The sequence below is a fragment of the Gekko japonicus genome, unplaced genomic scaffold, assembly GCF_001447785.1.
Source record: "Gekko japonicus isolate JY-2015 unplaced genomic scaffold, Gekko_japonicus_V1.1 scaffold773, whole genome shotgun sequence".
In the NCBI taxonomy this organism is placed as follows: domain Eukaryota; kingdom Metazoa; phylum Chordata; class Lepidosauria; order Squamata; family Gekkonidae; genus Gekko; species Gekko japonicus.
Window position 1 is genome coordinate 154,691 of NW_015161427.1, and position 23,146 is coordinate 177,836.

Below are 23,146 nucleotides of genomic sequence, written 5' to 3' on the forward strand. Positions count from 1 at the left end.
TGTGGGGGGGGACGCGGGCGCCCGAAGGCCGGAGCCGCCACTCGCCGGTCCTGGAGTGTGTGAGGGGGAGCGAGGCGATCGCCCGAAGGGCAGTTGCCAGGCCGGGATTGCGTGCGAGAGCAAGTCATTTCACCGGGCTGGGACTGTGTGAGGGGGGCGACGCGGGTTCCCGAAGGCCGGAGCCGCCACTCGCCGGTCCTGGAGTGTGTGAGGGGGAGCGAGGCGATCGCCCGAAGGGCAGTTGCCAGGCCGGGATTGCGGGCGAGGGGCAAGGCGGGCGAGCGGAGGCTGCTGCCGTCGCCCATGTTTGAGTGGGCGCTGGGGAAGGCAGCTCACTGAATCAATAGTGCCCTCGTAATCCTCTTCATCGAGCAAAATGAAAATGGCGTCCGGTGAGGTACACAGTCGCAGCAGTTGTGGTGTGGGCGGGACCCGGGCTTTGCCTTCTGATTGCCATTTTCCTAAATTGGATTCCCAAGCTGTCACCTTACTATTGTACGCAGATGATGCGGTAGTGTTACCCTGCACCCAGTCCTCTTTTACTTTTATATCATACTGTGAGACCAATCTTCTGTTCATTTTGAGAAATTAAAAAATGGTGTTCTCAAGGAACTGGAGATGCTTTAACTGGCGTATTAAAGGCAACGCCATTGAACAAGTCAAATATTTTTAATACCTAGGAGTTCCATTCCAGTATAATAATAGTTGGACAACTCAAAGGAAACAAGTAATAAGCTTGGCCAAATATAGTTTGTCCACGATTGCTAGGTTTTTCTATGTGAAGTAGGTTTGCCAAGTGTACTTACCCTTGCTGGCGGGGGAGACTTGCCGGGCTCCGGGAGGTCTCCCAGGACGTGCGCGCACGCCACCAGCACATCACAGGAAGTGACATGCTACGTCGCTCACGTGAGCTATGTGGCTGCGTCACCTCTGCTGACGCAGCTTCAGGGGGCGGAGTTCCCCCTGAGGCTCAATTCTGCCACGGCGGAAATCGGGCCTCCAAAACGGGGTTTTCCCCGCCCCCACTTGGCAGCCCTAATGTGAAGGGTAATCATTTTTTTCTGGCAGCAAGTCTTTAATGCCAAAGTGGCATCTCAAATACTTTATGGGATCCCAATCTGGATTGGTTCCTTGAATCAACAAGTTGAGCAGACCAAAGCAATGTTTTTGCATCATATCTTTGGGGTTCCAAACTGTATAAGTTATGTGTCCATGTGCTTGGAGACAGGGCAATGTCTCCTAGAAACGAGAGCTTGGCTCTCGACATCGACATTCTAGTTACACCTCCGTTATAGGGCAGAACCCAGGAGCGATATCCGTTTGGTGCTGTCAGATTCAGTCTCTCATCTAACTGATCACACTCAATTCTGAGAAAAATACAATTGGTATTCCTTTTGACTCCTTTCTTATGTTAGATGAATTCCAAGTATTTAGATCTCTGAAACAGAGAGCTTTGGACATTAAAAGACAAACTCTTCAGTCTCTTGCAGGCACAACATGTTCCCCTTTGGAGTTTAATGTAACATCCAGTTATGGGCTTTCAGCTGCTTATTTCTCACAACTTACTGCCCCACAATTATGTCAAACTTTCATGTTTGCATGATTCAGTGTCCTTCCATCAGCGGTTCTCTATGGGAGATATATGAATGTTCCTTACCACGAAAGGATCTGTCTATGCAGCAGTAAAAAACCAGAACCGATTGCTCACATTTTGCTCCACTGTGAACTTTAAGTTAAAGTATGGGACGTTTTGATTAGTCCCCTTTTGCCCAACAGCATAGCTATTCAGAAGAGGGGCTTGTCTCCTTCCTTTTATCGAACCAGTGTCCCCATATTACCTTCTCAGTAGTGAGGTACTTCTCAATTGTTATGAGGATTAGAGAATATAATGTTAAAGTTCTGGAGGGGTGATTGTCTTTTGGATATTAAAATTGTGGTTCTTGTTATGCTTCCATTCTGTGCCAATAAAGGTACTGAACTGAATTGGCTTCAACCTAAAACTGATGGTGATAGTTTGTTACAGCTGAACACCATGGGCTGTAACAAACTATTGGGTAGTGCTGTGCAAATGAGTCCTACGATCTTCATCATGCATGATATTACAAGTCAATGACTGACTTCTGATTTTGCCCAAACCATAATTCAGTGTTCCATCTTAACCAGCAAACTATGGTTTGTTATTCCTTACTGACCCAGGATTGGAAACAAGCTTCAAGCTATGGTTTGCAATCCTGCTTTGGAGGGAAAGCACAGCCTCTTCCCACATACATATATTTTCCTTCAATGGAAGGGCCACTTAAGTTGAAGCAAGGCTCCAACTTAGGATATGTGCCGTTGTATATCAACGGTCATGCAGAGGGACAATCAATGAAAAACACAAGATCCACGGTTTTAGTTCCTCCCACTGGTTGTCATAAATCAGCAAGTGTGCTGTAGCGGTTCTAGGAAACTAAAATTGAACCCCCAGTCTGCCATGAAAGCTCACGAGCCAGCGACCCTCTCAGCATAATATACCACACAGGTTTATTGTTGTGAGGTTAAAATGGAGGGCAAGATGTGTTATTGTAAGCCTCTTTGGATCCCCATTGGGGTGAAAAGTGAGATAGAAATTATGCCTGTAAAAGTTCCCCTCTAGCATTAACCCTCTTATTTCTCACTGTTCTTATGCCGTATGGGGTCCAAAAAAGGAAATTTCCCCCAAGGTTAGGCTCCCTTGGCAGAGAAATCAACAGGAGTATCAGCTGAGAAGTATGGTAGATGGCACAGGGCCATGACGTACAACACTAATACAGTGGTTCTCAAACTTTAGCTACCAAAGGATTCTCATTTTGAATTAAAGTCTTTTCTGGATCCTCAGACATTTCCTTTCCCCCTTGCTGGTGCCTTATACCCAAGATCCCCCTTTTAAAGTGCACACAGCAAGCCACAAGGAGGCTTGTATCCTTAAAACAAGACAGATAATCATATCATTATTTTAAAACACATGTAAATAAAGTGTGTTGTATTGTTGGTACCTGATCTACAAGGTCAGATATCAGAGAGCTACAACTCAGCACAAAGACTCTAACCCAAGTTTTAATCTATTTTACCCCTTTGATAGGAAGGGACTGTGTGTCAGGGATAGTAAGAAACTTCCTGCTTAGTTAATAACTTCTAAATAGAAGTGCAAAGGGGTCTGGGAAACCTTTGCACTTCTATTTAGAAACTCATAGAAATAGAACAAGACCAGCATCACACAAAACCTGAAAGTTCTTGTATTCAATTCAAAATCACGATGGTCTATGGGTGCAGTGTATTAACTTTCTTTCTGCATGATGGCATACCACAAGATCCTGTCTTGTACTGAGTCCAACCATTGGTCTACCAAGGATGACATTATCTACTCTGACAGGCAGTAGCTCTCCAGATTCTCAGACAGATCTAGAGCGGCGGGGAATTGAACCTGGGACCTGCTGCATTGTATCACTGAGTCATGGCCCACCTTTGCTGTACCTTCCACTGTCTGGAAAGGCAAATTACAAACAAGTAAAATAAAAGAATATGTTACTGTACAGTTTTATAGACCACATTACAGTTTGAAAAGAAACTGCAGAACATCAAATGGTGAACCTAGTCAATGTAATCTGCCACTGGCAACACTGGTCTCCACACTGTGATGGTGCCAAGTAAATAAATAACATTCAGAGAATCTTGTTCCGGCTAGAATCTATCCTCCTGCCCCTCTATTAATTCCCAAAGGTAATTTTCAGGAATTTGTTACTTGTTTTCATATTCTGTATTCTGGATCATTACTCTAGGCCTAACTATTTCATCTACAGCAAGTGCTAGCTCACTTCCAGTAGGGCCTCCAATCCAAAGAGACAGAATCTATGACTTTTCTATGGTTCATTCGAGCTGAACTCTTTCTAGCCCTCTTCTACTCATTTCCATGGTTGGGGTTTAAGAATGTGGGACCAGGGTTCTTTCACATTCTGACATTAACTCTGAGAGGTAGGTTGGAACTTGAATTAAAGCTAGGGAGCCCAATTGTTCTTCTCTCTAGACCTCTGAAAACAATAAGCAGTAGGGGAGGGTCTCCCTTCTGTATGTGTGTATATATGGGTGTGTGTGTTCTTATTACATGTCTTAAGGCAGAATTCATGTGTGTGGGTGTGTTTTCTTATACAGAAATTATCTATGTGTGAAACAGCCCTTATTTTTTCGACAGGGCTTCTTTTGGAAGATACTCAGTCATTACACTATCTTCCCGCATGGATCCAAAGTAAATTATGGAAGAACAGTAGGCCTTACCTGTTTTGTGAACTCTCTTTGTTTTTATAGACACAGCAATGAGCAACTCAGATTCTTCGGTTCCAGCTCATTCAGCAGAACATCAAGGTACTATAAAGAAGGAAAATTAGATACTGTCTGGATAAAAGAACTGTTCATGTTGCTCAGTTAAACACAAACACCACAGCAGTCAATTGTCTCTGGAATGTCAGTGAAGATAGAGTTGACTGTTGTTGTATGCCCCCGTCCCCAGTGTTTTGTAGTCGGGTGAAGTGTCTCCTCCAGTTTTAACTATTGTGGCCTAATTCACAAATGCCATTTAAGTTGCTTCCATAAAGATGATTAGCTCTTCCTTTCCTTCCTCACTACAAATTGGCGGGAGGGGGGAACTTCAACATAACATTGTTGTGTGCAACTGTTCACTTTCTAGTTTTCCCCTGCCTCATGGCATTTTCTTCCAGACCTGCTTTGGTATAATCTTTTCAGAAAGACTGTACTCAAAGCAGTTTTGGTCACCATGTGGCCCAAATGGGTATAGATTTTTCGCACTTCCCCTCATTCATTGGCACAGTCGATGCACAACAAGGAACTGTCCCCATGTATAAGCAGACTTGAAATGTTTCTCAGCCCTTCTATTGGTATGCACATTTGAAAGATAGGAAGCCAGTTTGGTGTAGTGGTTAAGTGCGCGGACTCTAATCTGCACTTATTCTAGATTCCTGAATATGAGTGTGCCTTAGAATTGATTTACAACCGCATTTAAGCTTTCTCGTGTGTCACAGTGCACATATCTTTTTCGTCTATAGCTGTCTGTAACTATTCTTCATTAATATATTTTTAAATTTAAACGTCTTTGTGAACATACTACTCTCTGACTAAACTAGTCATACTGATAGGAACCCTTGCCCTCTGTTAAGAGTTGCCAGGCTCCAAGTGGGGATTGAAGTTCTCCTGGAATTTTGACTGATCTCTCCTTATATATAATTGAGTAAGGAGAAAAATGGCAGCTTTGGAGGGTAGACTCTATGGTATCACATCCCTGCTGAGGAACTTCCCCTCCTCAGTCTCCACCCTTCCCAGGCTCTGCCCCCAAATCTCCAGGCATTTTCCTGCCTGGAGCTGACAACCCTTCCCTCTATGTACTTGACATTTAAGTGGTAACAGTAGCAAGATATTAATTTAGGTGCACAACTGAACCACTAAACCACACAATTTGCACTGTGCAAACCAATATGACCACTTATTTTACTGCTTTGTTGGTCTTGTTTCTTGAGCCATCACCACAGCTCCTGATTTTAAATAGTGTGACGCATACATTGGTCTTGAGTAATTAGATAAGGCATTTCTGCCTCCTCCCTGGCAAATTCCGATATGATATGAGTACATATGGTCACATACACACCAATTGTACAATTGGGAATTGTAGCATTGGTTAGTACCGGTACAGTTATTAATGACTCATTATTGTTGAATTGTGGGTCCCCAGAGTTGTTGACGCTGTGGACACTTTTGAAATGCTGAGAATGGGTAGTAGGGCACCACCACAAAATGGCTGCCCTGGGACTGGGAAACAGGACTATATACAAAATGGTCACTGTGGAGGTGAGGACAATAAAACAGTTGGCATTTTCCATGTCAGTGATGGGAGTCAGCTGTTTTTGAATGAAGTACCCCTTGTAGACTTGAAGATGATGCTTCCTGGGGCCTTTTAAAACACTTCCTGCTTCAGTGATGTAGAGGAAAGCATGGACTGGTCCTTTGGAGAAGAAGCAAATGGACACCCACAAATACCTTGGCAAGCAGCATGGTGTTTACAGGTCCCGCACTGGGGATCGCTGGTTTAAAGCAAGGGCTCTGTTACCAGCAGAAATGGGAATACCTTCCTTGCTCATTGCTCTGTTTTCACCTGCACAAAACTTTAATTAACCACCCATGGTATAATTTCTTTCTATAACAGATGGAAAACGAAAACGAGTTAAAAAACCAAAATCTCAAGAAGATGAAAGTGTGGCTGGGGAGCTGGAAATGCACAGTCAACCACAAGGTAGCAAAAAGGGGGGGGGGCTTTTATTTGTCCATGGAATATGGAGCCAACCTAGATGATGTGGTAAATAGCCTCCTGATTAGGGTCACCAACATCCAGGTGGGGCTTGGAGATCTCTAGGAAAGACAACTGCTCTCCAGACTACAGAGACCAGTTCCTCTGGAGAAAATGACTGCTTTGAAGGGTGAACTCCATGGCATTATACCCTGCTGAGGTCCCGTCCGTCCCTAAACCCTCCCATTCCCACAATCCACCCCCAAATCTCCAGGGATTTCCCAACCCTGAATTGGCAACCCTTCTCCTGACTTAAAAATAAATGTGAAATGCAGCATTAGAGACTGTGATTGCATAAAAATGGCAGGGGTGCCCTTCCTGCATTTTTTCCACTCAAATTCCCTCTCTTCTAACTGCTTTCTAGTGTTGCCAGGGTCAGCCTGGCAACCAGCAGATGGAGCATGGAGACACGAGGAGCAGCCATCAGAAACAGCCTGATATCAGTTCTAGGGGAAACCCAGCAGTGACATCACACCTCTCTGCAAATCACCAGAAACTGTATGGTAAAACCTAGAGAGGCATTTTGTCATCCCCCCCCCCAGTGGAAAAAGAATTTCCTCAACCATTACATATAGAAAAGGGGGGTTCGTTGTCAGGAAGGGCCAATTACAGTCACTCTAATGGGCCCTTCTTGGCAACTAACCACCCGTCTTTCTATATGTATGGACGGGTAAATTCCATACATATGGGGTGTGTGTGCGCGTGCACACGAAAGCTTATACCTTGAATAAAATTGTGTTGGTCTTAACGGTGCCACTGCACTCAAACTTAGTTCTCCATCATGTAGTAAAGCAAAGCTTCATACAGTTAAACATACAGGAATAACAGTATCTCTGAGTTTAATTAAATAACTGTTTCTTGTTTGACTTTGTGATACGTCAACTTCAGGTGCTCTTCCCAGTCTACCAAGGTGCTAGAAACCCGTTCCAGCAACACACTGGACAACCTAGTAACTAAAGTATAATTTGCACTTTAAAAGACATAGCCCCACAATAACAATTATTGTTTTTTAATCTTTGTGGTTTGTACAGTTTTATTGGATTTTATTATTATACCTGCCTTTTGTCCTGAGTTGGTCAGGAGAAAGGCTAGTGTTTAAATATTTTAAATAAATAATACCAATTATACTAAATCTAATTTTCTCCTTCATATATATATATATCCCAGAAAATCCCATCCATCTCTCCCTGCCTCTCCACTTGGTGATTCTGATCCTGCTTAGCAAAATCTGCTAATTCCTGATTTTCCCAGCTAACCATTCTGAGACTTAATACTCATATCAATCCACTGAAAGGTCTTCCAGGAGAAATCCAGTCGTGCAAAACCTCATTCTGCAAGTTGATACAATAGTAGCAGAGAGTCTAGGTGCTATTTACCAACAGCATACCTTGAAAAGGTTTCCTTGCTTTTTTACCAGAGGCAGGACAGAACACTAAACAAATAAATTGGCTAACTCTTCTGTATTTGTGCATCATTTTAGATTCACCCAAAGAAATTGTTCCATACAGTGGATCAGGTATGTACTCTGAAATCACATCTGTCAACAACATGGTATCAGCAAAGGAAGGGTAACACTTCACACATACATGCAGTAACACAGACGAAGCACCAGTTTTAAATCTGGATGGAGAGCAATTTGGAGCACACAACTGACAGGAAAGGAAGGGGCAAGATAACCCCTTCCCTGGTGTGCTCTTCTTTTAAAACAAAGCCTTGTGGGGAAGGGGACATTGTCACATGGGTTTGTTATGTAAGTTCACAGTTATCTCCTAAAAGATACATAGAAAGTAGTAAAAGTCACTATGAGCAGAAAGGAATTCATTACCAACAAAATGTTGCGACGCTCAGTCAAAACATTTCATGCACATACAATTTATAATTAAAGTTGGTACCAGGTTTAATGCTCTGGGAGTTCTAAAAAAAGAACGTATAATCCATTTTCAGCCCTTGTTGTACAACTGCTTAAATGAATGTTTATTAGTTTTAAATTTTATTTAAAGCTTTTCTTAACCACATTTCTTCTTTACGGAGCTCAAGGTGGCTTATAGGTTTCGAAATACCCAACAAATTAGAGAGAGGGGGTTTGGAATACCCAACAAATAGGTTTCGGAATACCCAAATAAATTAAAGAGAGAGGGGGGATCATATCACATACTACTTCCACATTTGTTGTTGTTGTTGTTCAGTCGCACAGTCAAGTCCGACACATGCAAAATGTTTTTTTTTTGTTTACTTACATATACCATACAGTTACATGAACCATCTCACCTGGATTAGCTCGAGTTCTTGTACATGCCTTGATCAAATACATTTGATGACATATAATATATAAAGCACCCATGACTACAGTGTTTCAAAACACAAAAGGAAGATTTGTGACCATGTTGAGAAATAAAAAAAGAAATGAAGCTTGAAGAAAGCATCTACAATTTTCTTGCTGCCTTTTTGATATTTCACTCTTTTGTTGCTCCCTCTAGTGGTCACAGAAACTTATTTTCACTTGCCTTTATCTAACACTACTGGTTGCACGAATAAATCACTTGCTGGGAAGGTCTGATGAGTGAGAAGAAACATTTTGGCAATACTCTACTATTTGTTTCTGAAAATGTTTGTCTCTTCTCTGTGCCTTGTTGTAAATATGACAAATGTCACTGAAGCTTTTTACCCCAAGGAGATGCCTTCTTTTGTGATAGAATATTGTGCTGTTGTTTTTCAGAGGTAATGGTCAGAGATGGCACAAGCACAGATGGTAAATATCAATTGCAGAGTGCAAAGATGTGTTGTTAATTACATGTACATTTTAATTTTCATATGAATATGATTGCCAGTTACCAGTCTGGAATATGAAAGTGTAAACACCGAACTATCTGCCTTGTGGTGACTCACTTTGTCTCCCTTCAGAAAGGATTCCATATATTAAAACAAAACCTGTACTGTTCATACATTGGATGTTTATGGAGGGAAGTATTCTCAGACTGGACTGGGCAACTGAGTCATGCTTGTCTTTATGGCAGGCCGTTCCCCTTTCTCCAGACAAGTTAATATTCACTTTGTTAACTCCTAGATAAAGGTCTGCAGTTTTGGAAACCAGTGGTGGCCTTGTTTGCTTACCATCAAATCAGATCTAGTTGTTGTCAGGGTCAAGTCAGGGGGTAAATATGCTAATGTGTATCTTCTGCCTCTTGTGAAGAGCCTTCAGTGGGCAAACTTAACAGACAGGCTACGTAGCACTGTTAGTCATACAATGTGCTGCAAAAGATTAGTAAAGCTGTTTCAGAGTGTGTGCTTCAAACACTAGTATTCCACCATGTAACACTGGGAGACAACAGGGAGCTATCTGTCTTATGCCTACCATACACCCATCGTAATTTATTTGATTCTTCAACAGTTTTCAGAATTGCCTAATCTACTCACAGAGTATTATTATATGGAGCTGCGGTGGCTCAAGTGGTTAAGACACTGAACTGCAGGCTGTGGAAGGTCGGTAGTTCAGCAGTTCGAGACCCAAGTATGCTGCATGACGGAGTGAGCTCCCGTCTCTAGTTCCAGCTCCTGCCAACCTAGCAGTTCGAAAGCAAGAAATTGCAAGTAGATAAATAGGTACCACTTCGGTGGGAAGGTAACAGCATTCTGTGCGCCTTGGTGTTTAGTCATGCCGGCCACATGACCACGGAAATGTCTTCGGACAGCGCTGGCTCTTCGGCTTTGAAACGGAGATGAGCACCGCAACCCTAGAGTCGGATTTGACTGGCTTTCGAGCAAGGGAACCTTTACCTTTATTATTATTATAATATGAGAAATTTCCAGCCTATTATGAACATCATATAATGGTCTTCAGTCAGTAGCCCCTGGACCAAACCACGTGGTCAGCTAAAGAACCATCTACCATCACAGTTCCAAATTACTGCTTCTGTTCACATGGTTCTCCTGTTTTGCTTAATTGCTCACCAAAAAAAGGATAACTAGGATATTTGGAGCTAAACCTAGAAGATGGCAAGAAAATGTATGGAATTGGGTAAGAAGTGATATGTTGGTGTACAACATCTACATTTAGCCTCAGAGTGTATAAGCGAAGGATAATTAGGATATTTGGAGCTAAACCTAGAGGATGGCAAGAAAATGTATGAAATTGGGTAAGAAGTGATATGTTGATGTACAACATCTACATTTAGCCTCAGAGTGGCTGTAGGCAAATGTAGCTACTACCTAGCTCGCAAAGAAATCTAGCCAAATAATCCATTGGCCACACTGACATGTTACAACTTCAACCCCTGTACTTAAGTTAAAATGATTAACCATAAATCTGCCTATTATTTTTAATTCAAATTTAATTTTGTGTAGTATCTGAAAATGGAGCCTGCCACTTGACTGAACATCCAAGGTGGTGGATACGAAAAGATGGTAAGTATTTAATTGGCCCTAAAGCTGCGGTGGCTCAAGTGGTTAAGACACTGAACTGCAGGCTGTGGAAGGTCGGTAGTTCAGCAGTTCGAGACCCGGGTGTGCCGCATGACGGAGTGAGCTCCCGTCTCTAGTTCCAGCTCCTGCCAACCTAGCAGTTCGAAAGCAAGAAATTGCAAGTAGATAAATAGGGACCACTTCGGTGGGAAGGTAACAGCGTTCCGTGCACCTTGGTGTTTAGTCATGCCGGCCACATGACCATGGAAACGTCTTCGGACAGTGCTGGCTCTTCGGCTTTGAAACGGAGATGAGCACTGCAACCCTAGAGTCGGACTCGACTGGCTTTCGAGCAAGGGAACCTTTACCTTTACCTTTAAACATGGAAACCTTGCTCAACGTGAACCCTAGCTAAATCACAGAGATCTATCTGTTTAAAATATTCAGCCCTGGAATTCTAAAGTAATACTGAAGAGCATGTATAGAGTGCTTTTGCTATCACCATTATATAGTCAGACTTAGATCATAGACTAAGCACTTCCAGGTAGGAAGTCTTTAGCAAATGAACACTAAATATGCTGTACTGTTTTTAGCAATTAACCTTTGAATATGCTCTTAACTTGGCATCTCTAACCATGTATGAATAAGGCATATTCCCATATGTTAAATAATACATATGGTGAAGAGGTTTGCTGATTCAATATTCCAGTCTGGAAGTTAATGCATCTGGAACAGATACATAAATAATTTATTTTGAGTGCTGTTACTAGCAGCATGTGTCTTTATTCCCTAAACTACTGGAACAATGACAGCTTCCATTCCTCCCCCAAAAGGAAAGTTTTATGTTTCAGGTGGTTCCTGTTTTGTTTTTGAGATTTCAGTCATTAAATTTGGTGGTGGTGGGGTTTGCCACTTTGCCATTTGCAATTTAATTTCCTGTGTCTTTTCCCCCCAGATGAATTTTTCCATTTTGTCATTGTTTGCTTTGCGGTTGGAACTTTATTAGTTTGCTTTTACAAATATAAAGGTAAGTCAAAACTGTAACGTAGTGATTACAGTTCTAGTGACTAATGAACAAAATTGACCGTATACGTGTTCTAATTTTCAGACTGGACCATTTCTGTTGGTGTTGGTTTGATTACCTTTGCAGCCTTGGAAACAACTGGGATATATTTCGGCTTAGGTAAGTGTACCACATTATATAGCAAAATAAGCTACTTGATGTATGAGGCCAAATTAGACATGATGCTGTCCGTGGGTCTGACCTATGGATGCTGCCACTTTTTAAAAGGGATTAAAAATTCTGTGAGGGCCTAGTCCTAATCAGCCCCCCTCTGCGTGCGTTTTTAAGTGTTGAAAAAGCTGTGGAGGGGTGGCAGCCATTCTGGCACTTGCAAAGGCATTGGGGGATGAAAATGCCTGGCCTGCCATGCTGTGGGCCTGATCAGGATTGGGCCCTCGCAGCATTTTTAATCCCTTTAAAATGGCATCACATCTAGGTTCACCCTGGGGCTTCACGTTTTGAGAGCTCGATAATAATGGAACAAAGCTATACTTCATTCAACTTATTTTCTTCTGTTTAGCCAGACTGGCATCCAGGGTGGTTTACTTACAATATAAAAAATGGCAAAATTGTGGAAATCTGTCTGACAGATGGGAGGAGCAGAATTCACTTTTAGAGTGGAGACAACCTGTGCCTATGCTGGAAAGATGGTGTTAATTGGCTGGTACATTGAGAATGGGCAACAGATGTTAAACAGTGACATCCTTCCCATTGTTCCAAACCTCGTGTCCATTCTAGCCCTCACCCTACGGAAGTCGAGTTTCCTCCTGCCTGGGGAAATAGAGTTCCCTCACTCAGGCCAAGCTCTGGCTCTCTCCTCTCTGGACCTTCCCCTTCCTGAGAAGCAAGGAAAGAGGCTTGGGCCAGGGGAGGGGGAAGACAACGATGGTACTTGTCTCACTAGGCCTTCTGCTGACCATCTCATGGGTTATCTAGTTTAATAACTCAAAAATCTAACATTCTTGTGGTGGTGACTTGTACTACTTGTGTTTTTCTTCCTGGTATTTAAAGACTTTAAACTAAATGCTTCATTTTTTTTTTTTTAATAATAGTGTGTCGTATTCGTGCTGTCATGGATAGTTTTATTCCCCTGCTGAAGAGAGTTAGACTACCTGGTAAGAAGATACTCTTAATGTGATTTCACCCAATTCCACAATAGGACTGAGGATTCTTTTAGAATTAAATTTTTTAAAGTTCTCAGTCTGCACTTGAGAAGGAGGGAGGGTGATGAACAGGTAGGAAAAAGACAAACTCAAGGGGAAAAGGAGAATAAAATACAGGTATGAGAATGCAAAAAAGAGAGCTTCTGGGAGTGGAGTTCCAAATCTATTCCTCACAGCAGCTCTCAGGATCCCAAGAGTGTTGCACGGTGTTGCATGGCACACACAAGGTGCCACCCAGTATAAATATTCATGGTGGTCCAACTTGCTAAAACATCAGGACATGCAAATGTGGGAAATGAGATACAGGTGGTGAAGAAGCTGAGATACATCATATACAGTTCTCATACTGTATGTTGCTCAAGTGTAGTCATGCCAGAGAATGTCCAGCAAAAGGCTGTATTTGATCACTCTGCTCTTCATTCTGAAAGCACTGTGAGGTTGGTTCCACACAATGGTGGTGCTCTGGTTTGGCATTCAAACTAGAGAGGGTTGAAGGAGGGGATTGACATAGTCTTGTACTTCAGTTGTCCACTTTCTGTTTTGTCCTTGCTTTGAGGCTCTCTCCATAACTTCGTTTGATACAGAAAGATTGCAGTCAGAGTGCCACACACCATGCGGACAGAATTAAAAATGGATCATGTATCCCCTGTAGCCTGACACTTTACATACATGCATGTGCGCGCAAATGCTCTTGTGAAAGAAATCTGGAATAGCCAGAAAAGAAGATCAGGCTTTTTCAATGATGTTCTCAAATGACATGAGTTCAATCCATTCTATTAGTACTTTTCAAGCAGGCTTCGGACAGCGCTGGCTGTTCGGCTTTGAAACGGAGATGAGCACCGCACCCCTAGAGTCGGACTCGACTGGCTTTCGAGCAAGGGAACCTTTACCTTTATGCCCAAATGTAGATGCCTAGACCTACCAGGGTTAGTTGTCTTCCTAATAAACCAAGATTCTAAACCACAGTTGAATCCTGTTTAGAATCCCAGTGACTGAGTAAGAAATTAATCTAATTAGTCCAGATGTTTCACACTTAGGTAGACTAATAGGAAGGGCACCTGTCTTCAAGGTCAATGTACTTCGCAAGAGGAGGAAGGGGGAACATAATGCGCCTGGCAATTAGCAAGGAACTTCTCCATTCAAATTTTTTAAAGTAGCATCTGAATGCAACCTCAGCCTTTCCATCTCATATAGCAAAAAATACTCCCTACTTTATATTGCATGTGTAGTAATTACTGAGAAAATATACATGAAACACTTTGTACACCTGAAAGTACATTTGGGTGTATATATATTACTTAACTGGAGACAGCTATAATGAAGACAGGTGGCATGGACCAATCTCATGCATTCAGTGTATATTAAAACATTGTGATGTGCGAGCTGTTATTACACAGCAAGAAAATAACTGTTTTTCATAGAGCTCCTGAAATCCCTGCTCGTTTCCTTTAAGCATCTGAACTGGGGTTCCCAAAGTCCAAGCCGGGTCTGCAATCTACTTCTTCAAAGTTGACCCACTACTGATACAGCTACAGAAGAAGTTTTGATTTTAAAATTTATCTTCATTGCCTTCTATTATTAAAAATAAAGCAAAAGATACATGCATATTTCCACAAACACAGATTTATTTGTGATAGTGATACAGTCATTAAACAAGGTGGTAGCACTGCATTACCCAACATTTGAAAATAAGAATATGACAAGACTTTTCCTTCTGTTGGTTTTTACCATGTAGGTTTCAAGAAAACAACCTGAAGATTTCAAGAGAACTGAAATGAACATTTGGCCTTAATGTTAACAAGGTGTTTGATATACAACAACTGTGTATTAAACAAACAAATGTGGTTTTCTCTCACCTGGGGAGAAGAAAAACAGCACTCCAGTTGCCCCTTTCTTCTCTTTGGTGTAGGATGTGTCTAAGAGATAATGACTAGGTCTAAAAATTTCATTCCTGTCTCTTTTGTATAGATGGTCTGGTTCCACAGAGATCAGTCTACTTACTCCAACCTACCTAACTTGTATTAGGCCCTTAGTAGCTTGCCTTGACATTCTCCAAGTTTCACAAACAAAACGTTGAATGTCATTCCTGTGTCTCATCTAGATACTTGTACAGGAAGGTCACTTTGAGTGAGAGCTACCAAACAGAGGTGGCATTGGAGTGTTATGTGAGGCAGCTGTTTTTACACCAGTGGCATAGACCACTTTCTTAGCCCTCCAGTGCAACTGGAAATAAATCAGCCGATTCACACTGAGCCAATAGAGCAGTTTCAGCCTTTGGAGAAACTTGCCATCACTTGCTTTTAATTTCCAGTAATCGAAGTACAGCTTCTTCTAACATGCTGTATGATATGGGGGGGGGGTAGGTTTCATGCATTTCTCAGTCATCTGTTTTCTCAGAACCCATGATACAAAGGCTGCAGTCACACACACTAAATAATCCACTTTCCAACTGGATTTTGCCAGTTCACACAGTAAAAATGCAGTTGGAAAGTACACTGAAAGTGGATTACTTAGTGTGTGTGACCGCAGCCAAAGACTGAACCTTCCAGGCTACTAACAGAGGACTCGTAGGAAAAACTAGCAATAGCCACTGTTGCACATATTAGCCAACGCCTGTGTTGCAGGGGGTTTATTTAAAAGGGGGAGTTATATTAAGCAGTTTCTCAAAGTTTTGTTCATCTCTTCAGGAGCATTATAGGTGTAGCTACTTGTGCTGTAAATACCAATGTAAAAATCAGTGTTCTGACAGTTCTGTTGCTCGAAGTAGACTGATGTACCCTCATGTTTACAAGTCAGGTGAAGGTTAATCCCTTAGCGTTAGATCAGATGGTGTATAGGATCAAAATCAGATATAAAGACAGGTCAAATGTGATGTCATTCACATGAAAAAATTAAATGCCTTTTTACAGATCTTACATTTACTAAGTCAGTAGATACTCCTGTGTTTTAGGTGAGGCAAGGCATGGAATTGAATTATCCGGATCGCCCAGCCAAATAGGCCTTACCCTGAACTTTTGACTTACTGCTGTTCTTGCACATCTATTTTGAGCCAGTAGGGATACCTAGACTACACCCCCAACTGGATTTACCCAAGGTCTCATGGTCAGGACCTGTTATCGTTTTAACACATTTAAGGTTAATTTTGAAAAATTTGCTGAAAAGACTCTTGAAAGAAAATTAAACTAAACAATTTAAAAATTGCTTTCGTTGCTCTGCTACAAAAGAAATAAAATGTTCACCAAGATGAATGCTGCAGAATTTTGTTTGTTTTTTTTAAAAAGAACTAATGCTTATTATATGACACTGAATTACTATTAGCTGTACAGACCCTTCCCTTCAAACAGAAACACTGCTTTCCTCTAACTGATGATTTGCCAAGTGGCTGCCTATGCCGTCAAATACACAGGATCCCTGTGCAGAATCAGTTAGAAACAACTCCCTAAAACTGTAGCCAATCAAATTGGCACTGAATAATACCTTCTCTGTGAGTTTGGATTGTTCTTACCTCCCTATGTCATATGATGAAAAACTGATGAACCTCTAAAGGTAGGTCTAGCAATTGAAAGCCGCAAATAAGATTCTGGCAAAGGACAGGAATTCTCTTTGGGGGATGCAGATTCATAGTAGTACTACTATTTGTAGTAGCTAGTGGCTAACCATACTGGTGGGCACAGGAGCCATGTCCTTCAGCCCTCCTCATGCATATACACAGACAGGGACACGCACATAACAGAAACTAAGGAAATCTGTCTTTAAATGGGAGACTCCTAGGAATTATATGTAAAGCTGCTGGGAGAAAACACAGGATATAATGAATAATAATGACCTGTGCTCTTTTTCTCATGACGTGTGTCTGTTGCGCCCCCCCCTCCCCCCCGGTATTTGAGACTGTACTCAGGCTAGTAACAAACACTAAAGCTCAGAAATACCCAAGGACATATTGTCCATGGGTAAGATAGCTTTAAATCAGAGCTGGCTGAGCCACAGACTATTCCAACTGACAGCACTTATCCCAAGCAAGCAGGATCCAGAATGAAAACAAGGCCCTTGGCTCTTCTATATCAGCACGATTTATTATGCTCTACCTGCACAGAAGGTGTGCACAGTTCAGCATTCAGGAGGGGAAAGCAGGAACTGCTAGCATGTGAGAAAGGGGCATTAAGAAAATATGGAGCTAGGACAACAGTGGAGGAAGAGCACAGAAGGAAAACAGTCTCTCTGTTCTTGATATGAAAGACACACTACTAGATGGAAATGATGCATGTAAAGGAAGACCTGACTTATAATTTACTTTACAGAAAAGTGACAAACACTTTGAATTGGATCCAGCGTGAGGATCATGCAGGAAATGCTGATCTACCTGGCTTTCCTTCTCTCCAGCAGTGATCTCAGGCCCCAGGGTTACAAGATTAGCATGGAGCAGCAATCACATGAGTGGGGACAGGGTAAAATTGCACCCTTCCCTCTCGTCTGTCAGCAGTGCTCTTCTCAGATAAGAGGCAGGAGGAAGCTGCGATTTCACTCTCTCCCCTCTCCCCACTGCAGCCTCCTAACTTATATGCAGGTCCCATGACCCTGGGAATAAGAAATGGGTGCTGGGTCATGGGAGAGCAAAGAAGATCTGGATCGATTAGCACCTTCTGTTGATGGACTGCAAGATTATCTCAATTTGTGTATGCAGATTTCTCAAAATGATATGTGTGTTTACAGTGGGATATGAAGTTGTATCAAAAGTCATATCTTGTTTGAGGTAGGTAGGGGAACCAACTCAAACATAATTATCAAGGCTATTGTGCTGCCGTGGTCAGTGTTGTGGGTCTGAATGCAAGGGAGCCAGGTTCAAATCCCTGCATTTGACTCATGATGAAACTCAGATGGGCTTGAGAAGGTCACTCTACCTGTCAGCCTCACCTACCTGTAAAAGGACTGTTGGAATAACGGAGAAGAACTGTAAAGAATCTGCAAATGCAGAACGATGTTATTAAAGCCTGGTAATTAAAAATTCGGGGTGGGTGGGAGGGATCCTGAAAACGTTAATGTTTTTGTTTCCAGTTTCAGCGTGTAGCTTCCTAAATATCCTTTCACTCTAATTCAAAGCAGCTAGCAAAACAAGCAAGCACTATTTTTCTCCCAAAACTTTAATTTTTTTATTCAAATTCTGTCATTAAAACTCTGCATATCATTTTAAACATGTGTTTGAAACTTAACAATACTTGTTCCCCTCCCCAAACGCCGCTCCAGCGTAATCCAGCGGGCCTACAATTCAAACTACTCCGCATTCCTTGATTTGGACACTGCCATCTTCACAGCCTGAATAATGGCCTCCTTATCAATGCCGAACATCCTGAGCAGCTCAGCTGGCTTTCCACTTCTTGGTACGTGGGACACTGCCAAGCGACTGACCGTGATCCCAGGTTCTCCAACCACAGCAGCACAGACGGCCTCTCCAATGCCACCTAAGGAAAGATGATGTGCGACAGATAAGTCAAAGATTCTCCGTAAGCGGCTTAATGCTGCTATTTAAAAACAAAAACGAATCAAACGGTATGGAGGGCTCAAGACAGCACAGTGGCTTGCTCCTGTAAGAAGCTACTCCTTAAACAATCTTTCTTCTAAGAACAGGATTAATGCTTTGGAGGCACAATCCCGAGTAATAATCTTCAAGAGTCCATGTGGGGCCTCAGGACATAGGAGCTGTCACAGAAGATTCAGTGTCCTCACAATCTGTCCTTTGTAGAGGCACAGAGGGATGCATAAAATAGTGTATTATGCTCCCAACCTTACAATACTTTGCTGTATTAAAAACAAAAATGCTGATGGGCAGCTCCATCCACTAAAGTAGGATAGATGGTTGGACAGATGTACAGAGGGATCGATTTACCAATACATCTGATTCTCAATATGGCCCCAGTCTGTGGGTACTTAAATGCAGAGTCTGGGACCATGAACAGAGCAGACAGATCTGTCTAGAAACCTGAGAGAAGCCTCAGGTTTCTGGAGAAAACTGAGAACACACAGATATACACACATGAGAGGGGGAACCCCTCAAACTGCTAGGACTGCCTGTAGCTTTAAGAAATGAGTGCCCACTGTGGCCATTATGAGGCAACCACAACAGTAATGAAAGCATTCAATAGGGCTGTTTTGGCCCCTGAGGGAGGACTTGTTAGGGTCAGTCCCAGCAGCAACCACCAGGCAACTTGCTACCACACAACTTACATGACTCACCCGGGCACAGCTGCTTGCTACTGTTCAAGAGTGGCCACCACATGAATAGTGGGGTGGTGTAGTGTTAAAGTTTCAAACTAGGATCTGGGAGACCCAGGTTCAATTTACTACTCTGCCCTGGTACAACTGTGCTCAGGCTTGGCGGCCTGTACTGTACAACTAGACCCGATGGCTGGCACCATGCTACTCGACCAGAGTTTTCCTGGCTGCTGGGGGAGGGGGGCAGGAGGGAAAGCTAGAAAATTGGGGGGGGGCAGATAAAGGTGGGTTGGCTGGTGGATGGGAAGGAGAGAAGGAAGCAGAGAAAGAGGAAACGGGAGGAGGGGAAATGAGATGCTTTTGCAAGCCTTTGTAGTTTCCTCACTTGTCATTGGTTATGAAGCCAAATGGAACTTCAGGGATCAGAAGCAGAATGGGGACAGGCCTTGCTTGTGGGCTCCTCTGTGGCATCTGACAGTCTCATGTTGGAAATAAGAGGCTGGACTAAATGGGTTACTGCTCAGATCCAGCATGGTGGCTTTAATGCTCTTGTTTTCATGAACAGAGCCACATAACCTTGTGCTTGGATGTCATTAAGTCTCCCCCAATCACCAGATAATGGATGCGGTCAGACGGGCCATTTAGTCCGTGTTCAGCCCGCCTCAGAAACGGAATTTATCTGCGCGATCACATGGTCAACATCTGCCTCCTGTCCCTAGCCATCGCTTTTCAGCTCAAAACAGCTTTAACCCGGAGTATTTTGATACCAGGTCCCCAAGTGGTGTTTTCCTGATTCTCCGGTTCCAGCTGCATTTTTCCCCTTTGTGATTGCTCCTCTGGTGTTGAGCCACTTCTGATTTAAACCTCCTCCCCTTTTTGCCCGCCATTTTAAAAAAAGTGTTGGCGGTGTGCAGATAGGCGGAGGTCTGCCTCAGGGTTATTAAAAATAATGTTTAAATGGTGCCTAGTTTTAGCCTTTAGAAGAGTTTGGGATCTCACGGAGGCCATTTTCTGTGGTAAACGTTTAAAGGGAAGTATTACAGCAGTCGGGTTGAAGTGGAAATTGCTGTTCTGCGCAGGCGCGAAACTTTTAGTTCCACAGATGGCTGCCTGTGCGCAGGCCCAAAATGAAAGAGAGAGAAAAACAACAGTGCAGCAATCCGGAGCAGGGAGGTGAGTGTGATCGCGATTCTCCAGGTTAAAAAAGACCGCATCAGGGCCGGAGCAATTTAAACCGTTCCCAGCACGCCGTCTGACCGCACCCAATATGTTACAAAACACATTTGTATGTGTGTTACATTATATTCGAGGAGTTAGAGAACTTCAAATGACCGGTATCTATGAATTTGTATACTAAAAACACTTTGTTTTGTTAGCTTACCTTCATAATAATGGTCTTCCACAGTGATAATTCTGCCTTTGGTTGCTCTTGCATTTTCAAGTATTGTTTTTTTATCCAGAGGTTTTATAGTGAATGGGTCGATCACTCTGATGGAGATTCTTTCTGGAGAAGGGGAGTTAGAAGGCTTATTATGTAGTAGTAGGACACACAGCTCATCAAAATAGAAGCTAGGGAAACAGCAAACATCTGAAAAACCAACAGCATTTAACCTTTCATATAAATATTTAATGTATCCGCATGAAGCTCTTGGAAACTTCTGAATATTTGGTTGCAAAGATGATGAGAATATGGCCAAACTCTGGGTTGGAGAACCCAGAAAGCAACCACTTTGTATTTAACCCCCCCCCCCTTTTTGCCCGCCATTTTAAAAAAAGTGTTGGCGGTGTGCAGATAGGCGGAGGTCTGCCTCAGGGTTATTAAAAATAATGTTTAAATGGTGCCTAGTTTTAGCCTTTAGAAGAGTTTGGGATCTCACGGAGGCCATTTTCTGTGGTAAACGTTTAAAGGGAAGTATTACAGCAGTCGGGTTGAAGTGGAAATTGCTGTTCTGCGCAGGCGCGAAACTTTTAGTTCCACAGATGGCTGCCTGTGCGCAGGCCCAAAATGAAAGAGAGAGAAAAACAACAGTGCAGCAATCCGGAGCAGGGAGGTGAGTGTGATCGCGATTCTCCAGGTTAAAAAAGACCGCATCAGGGCCGGAGCAATTTAAACCGTTCCCAGCACGCCGTCTGACCGCACCCAATATGTTACAAAACACATTTGTATGTGTGTTACATTATATTCGAGGAGTTAGAGAACTTCAAATGACCGGTATCTATGAATTTGTATACTAAAAACACTTTGTTTTGTTAGCTTACCTTCATAATAATGGTCTTCCACAGTGATAATTCTGCCTTTGGTTGCTCTTGCGTTTTCAAGTATTGTTTTTTTATCCAGAGGTTTTATAGTGAATGGGTCGATCACTCTGATGGAGATTCTTTCTGGAGAAGGGGAGTAGAAGGCTTATTATGTACCATAGTAGTAGGACACATAGCTCATCAAAATAGAAGCTAGGGAAACAGCAAACATCTGAAAAACCTACAGCATTTAACCTTTCATATAAATACTTATTTCATGTATCCGCATGAAGCTCTTGGAAACATCTGAATATTTGGTTGTAAAGATGATGAGAATATGGCCAAACTCTGGGTTGGAGAACCCAGAAAGCAACCCGGCATGATCAACTGTGCCATCACAATCTCCAGATACCCATATATGCTGAGGTAAGGTCAGGACCGAGTTTCCTTGCAGCCAGAGAAGCAATTATTTCAAAGGATTACACTATGTCCTAATGGGTATGAAAGAGGGGGTGGGTGGGAGTTAAACACTGCCTAGTTTATCAAAACTCTCAATAGTCCTAAGGAACAAAACATGATGTCAAAATCAGAAACCTGATGCCCTATTCAAATTTAGGCATGTTACACTTGTGATAGGGAGACACTATGCTGACTTTCCCCCCATCAATCCTCCTATCAGAAATAATCTCTCACTCACTTTGACTGGCCACAACAACTTAAGGATCTGTGATAAAAAGAACAAACACAGATCTAAGCAACAATCTGGCTGTAAGAAGTTAGCCTACAGAATATCTGAATAGTAAGTTCATTAAGAGCTTGCTAAAAGAAGGTAAAGGTAAAGGTTCCCTTGCTTGAAAGCCAGTCGAATCCGACTCTAGGGTTGCGGTGCTCATCTCCGTTTCAAAGCCGAAGAGCCAGCGCTGTCCGAAGATGTTTCGGTGGTCATGTGGCTGGCACGACTAAACACCAAGGCGCACGGAACGCTGTTACCTTCCCACCGAAGTGGTACCTATTTAGCAATTTCTTGCTTTTGAACTGCTAGGTTGGCAGGAGCTGGAACTAGAGACGGGAGCTCACTCCGTCATGCGGCACCCAGGCAGGGCCGGCCCCAGCTTATTTTGCACCCTAGGCAAGGATCCCTTCTGGCGCCCCCCCCCCCAATTTTCAAAAATAGAAGCGGGGACCCTGAGGTCGCCCCCCTCCCATGCCAGCCTGGCCTGTTCTTGCCCTCCAGTCCCCTGTTTAGAAGCAAACCCACCGCCTCGCCCCGCTCTAGCAAACAGCTCGGCTGTTTTAACTTTCTCAGAGCTGGAAGAAGCTCCCTGCCCTTGCCAACAGAGAGCGGCGCCCAGACATCCGCCGGGCGGGACTTGAGCCAGCCTGCCGTCAGAGGTGCCCTATGCAGCCCACTGGGATTGCTCTGGAGTAACTCCGCACAGGGTTGCGCTCCCGCAGAATCCCAGGCTGTGCAGGGATCTCAGCAAACGCTTTTAAAAAATTAGGAGGAAAAAAAAGAGAAGCAAATTGAAGCATCTTGTAGGGGGGAAGGTGTTCCGCCCAGTCCTGCGGCGGAATTGGTGGGAAACCTGCAGTTTTCTCTACGAGTCCTGCCCTCCCCTTTTTAAAGGGAAAAAATTGAGTGGGGCGAGGATAAAATACTTCTAGCTTAGTTTTTACCTACTACCACCCCGCTATTTAAGATAAGGAGGA

The 23,146-nt window shown here is 43.0% G+C and overlaps 2 protein-coding genes across 3 annotated transcripts in view; one reads left to right on the forward strand and one right to left on the reverse strand.

Moving 5' to 3' along the window:
* Positions 1-15,403, forward strand: part of TMEM40 (transmembrane protein 40) — a 35,883-nt gene extending 20,480 nt beyond the window's left edge. For both annotated transcript variants that reach the window (XM_015428940.1, XM_015428941.1), the window contains 9 exons: positions 4,321-4,377; positions 6,227-6,313; positions 7,848-7,883; positions 9,084-9,116; positions 10,709-10,768; positions 11,721-11,792; positions 11,874-11,948; positions 12,881-12,943; positions 14,727-15,403. In XM_015428940.1, the coding sequence (XP_015284426.1) occupies positions 4,329-4,377; positions 6,227-6,313; positions 7,848-7,883; positions 9,084-9,116; positions 10,709-10,768; positions 11,721-11,792; positions 11,874-11,948; positions 12,881-12,943; positions 14,727-14,746 (495 nt within the window). In that variant the 5' untranslated portion in view covers positions 4,321-4,328 and the 3' untranslated portion in view covers positions 14,747-15,403. The remainder of the gene's footprint in view (positions 1-4,320; positions 4,378-6,226; positions 6,314-7,847; positions 7,884-9,083; positions 9,117-10,708; positions 10,769-11,720; positions 11,793-11,873; positions 11,949-12,880; positions 12,944-14,726) is intronic.
* Positions 15,404-18,113: 2,710 nt separating this feature from the next.
* LOC107125291 (transketolase-like) overlaps positions 18,114-23,146 on the reverse strand; it is a 53,157-nt gene continuing 48,124 nt past the window's right edge. Inside the window, exons 13-14 of the mRNA XM_015428738.1 lie at positions 21,458-21,580; positions 18,114-18,447 (exon numbers count right to left, since the gene is read on the reverse strand). Of these exons, the coding sequence (XP_015284224.1) occupies positions 18,260-18,447; positions 21,458-21,580 (311 nt within the window). The 3' untranslated portion in view covers positions 18,114-18,259. The remainder of the gene's footprint in view (positions 18,448-21,457; positions 21,581-23,146) is intronic.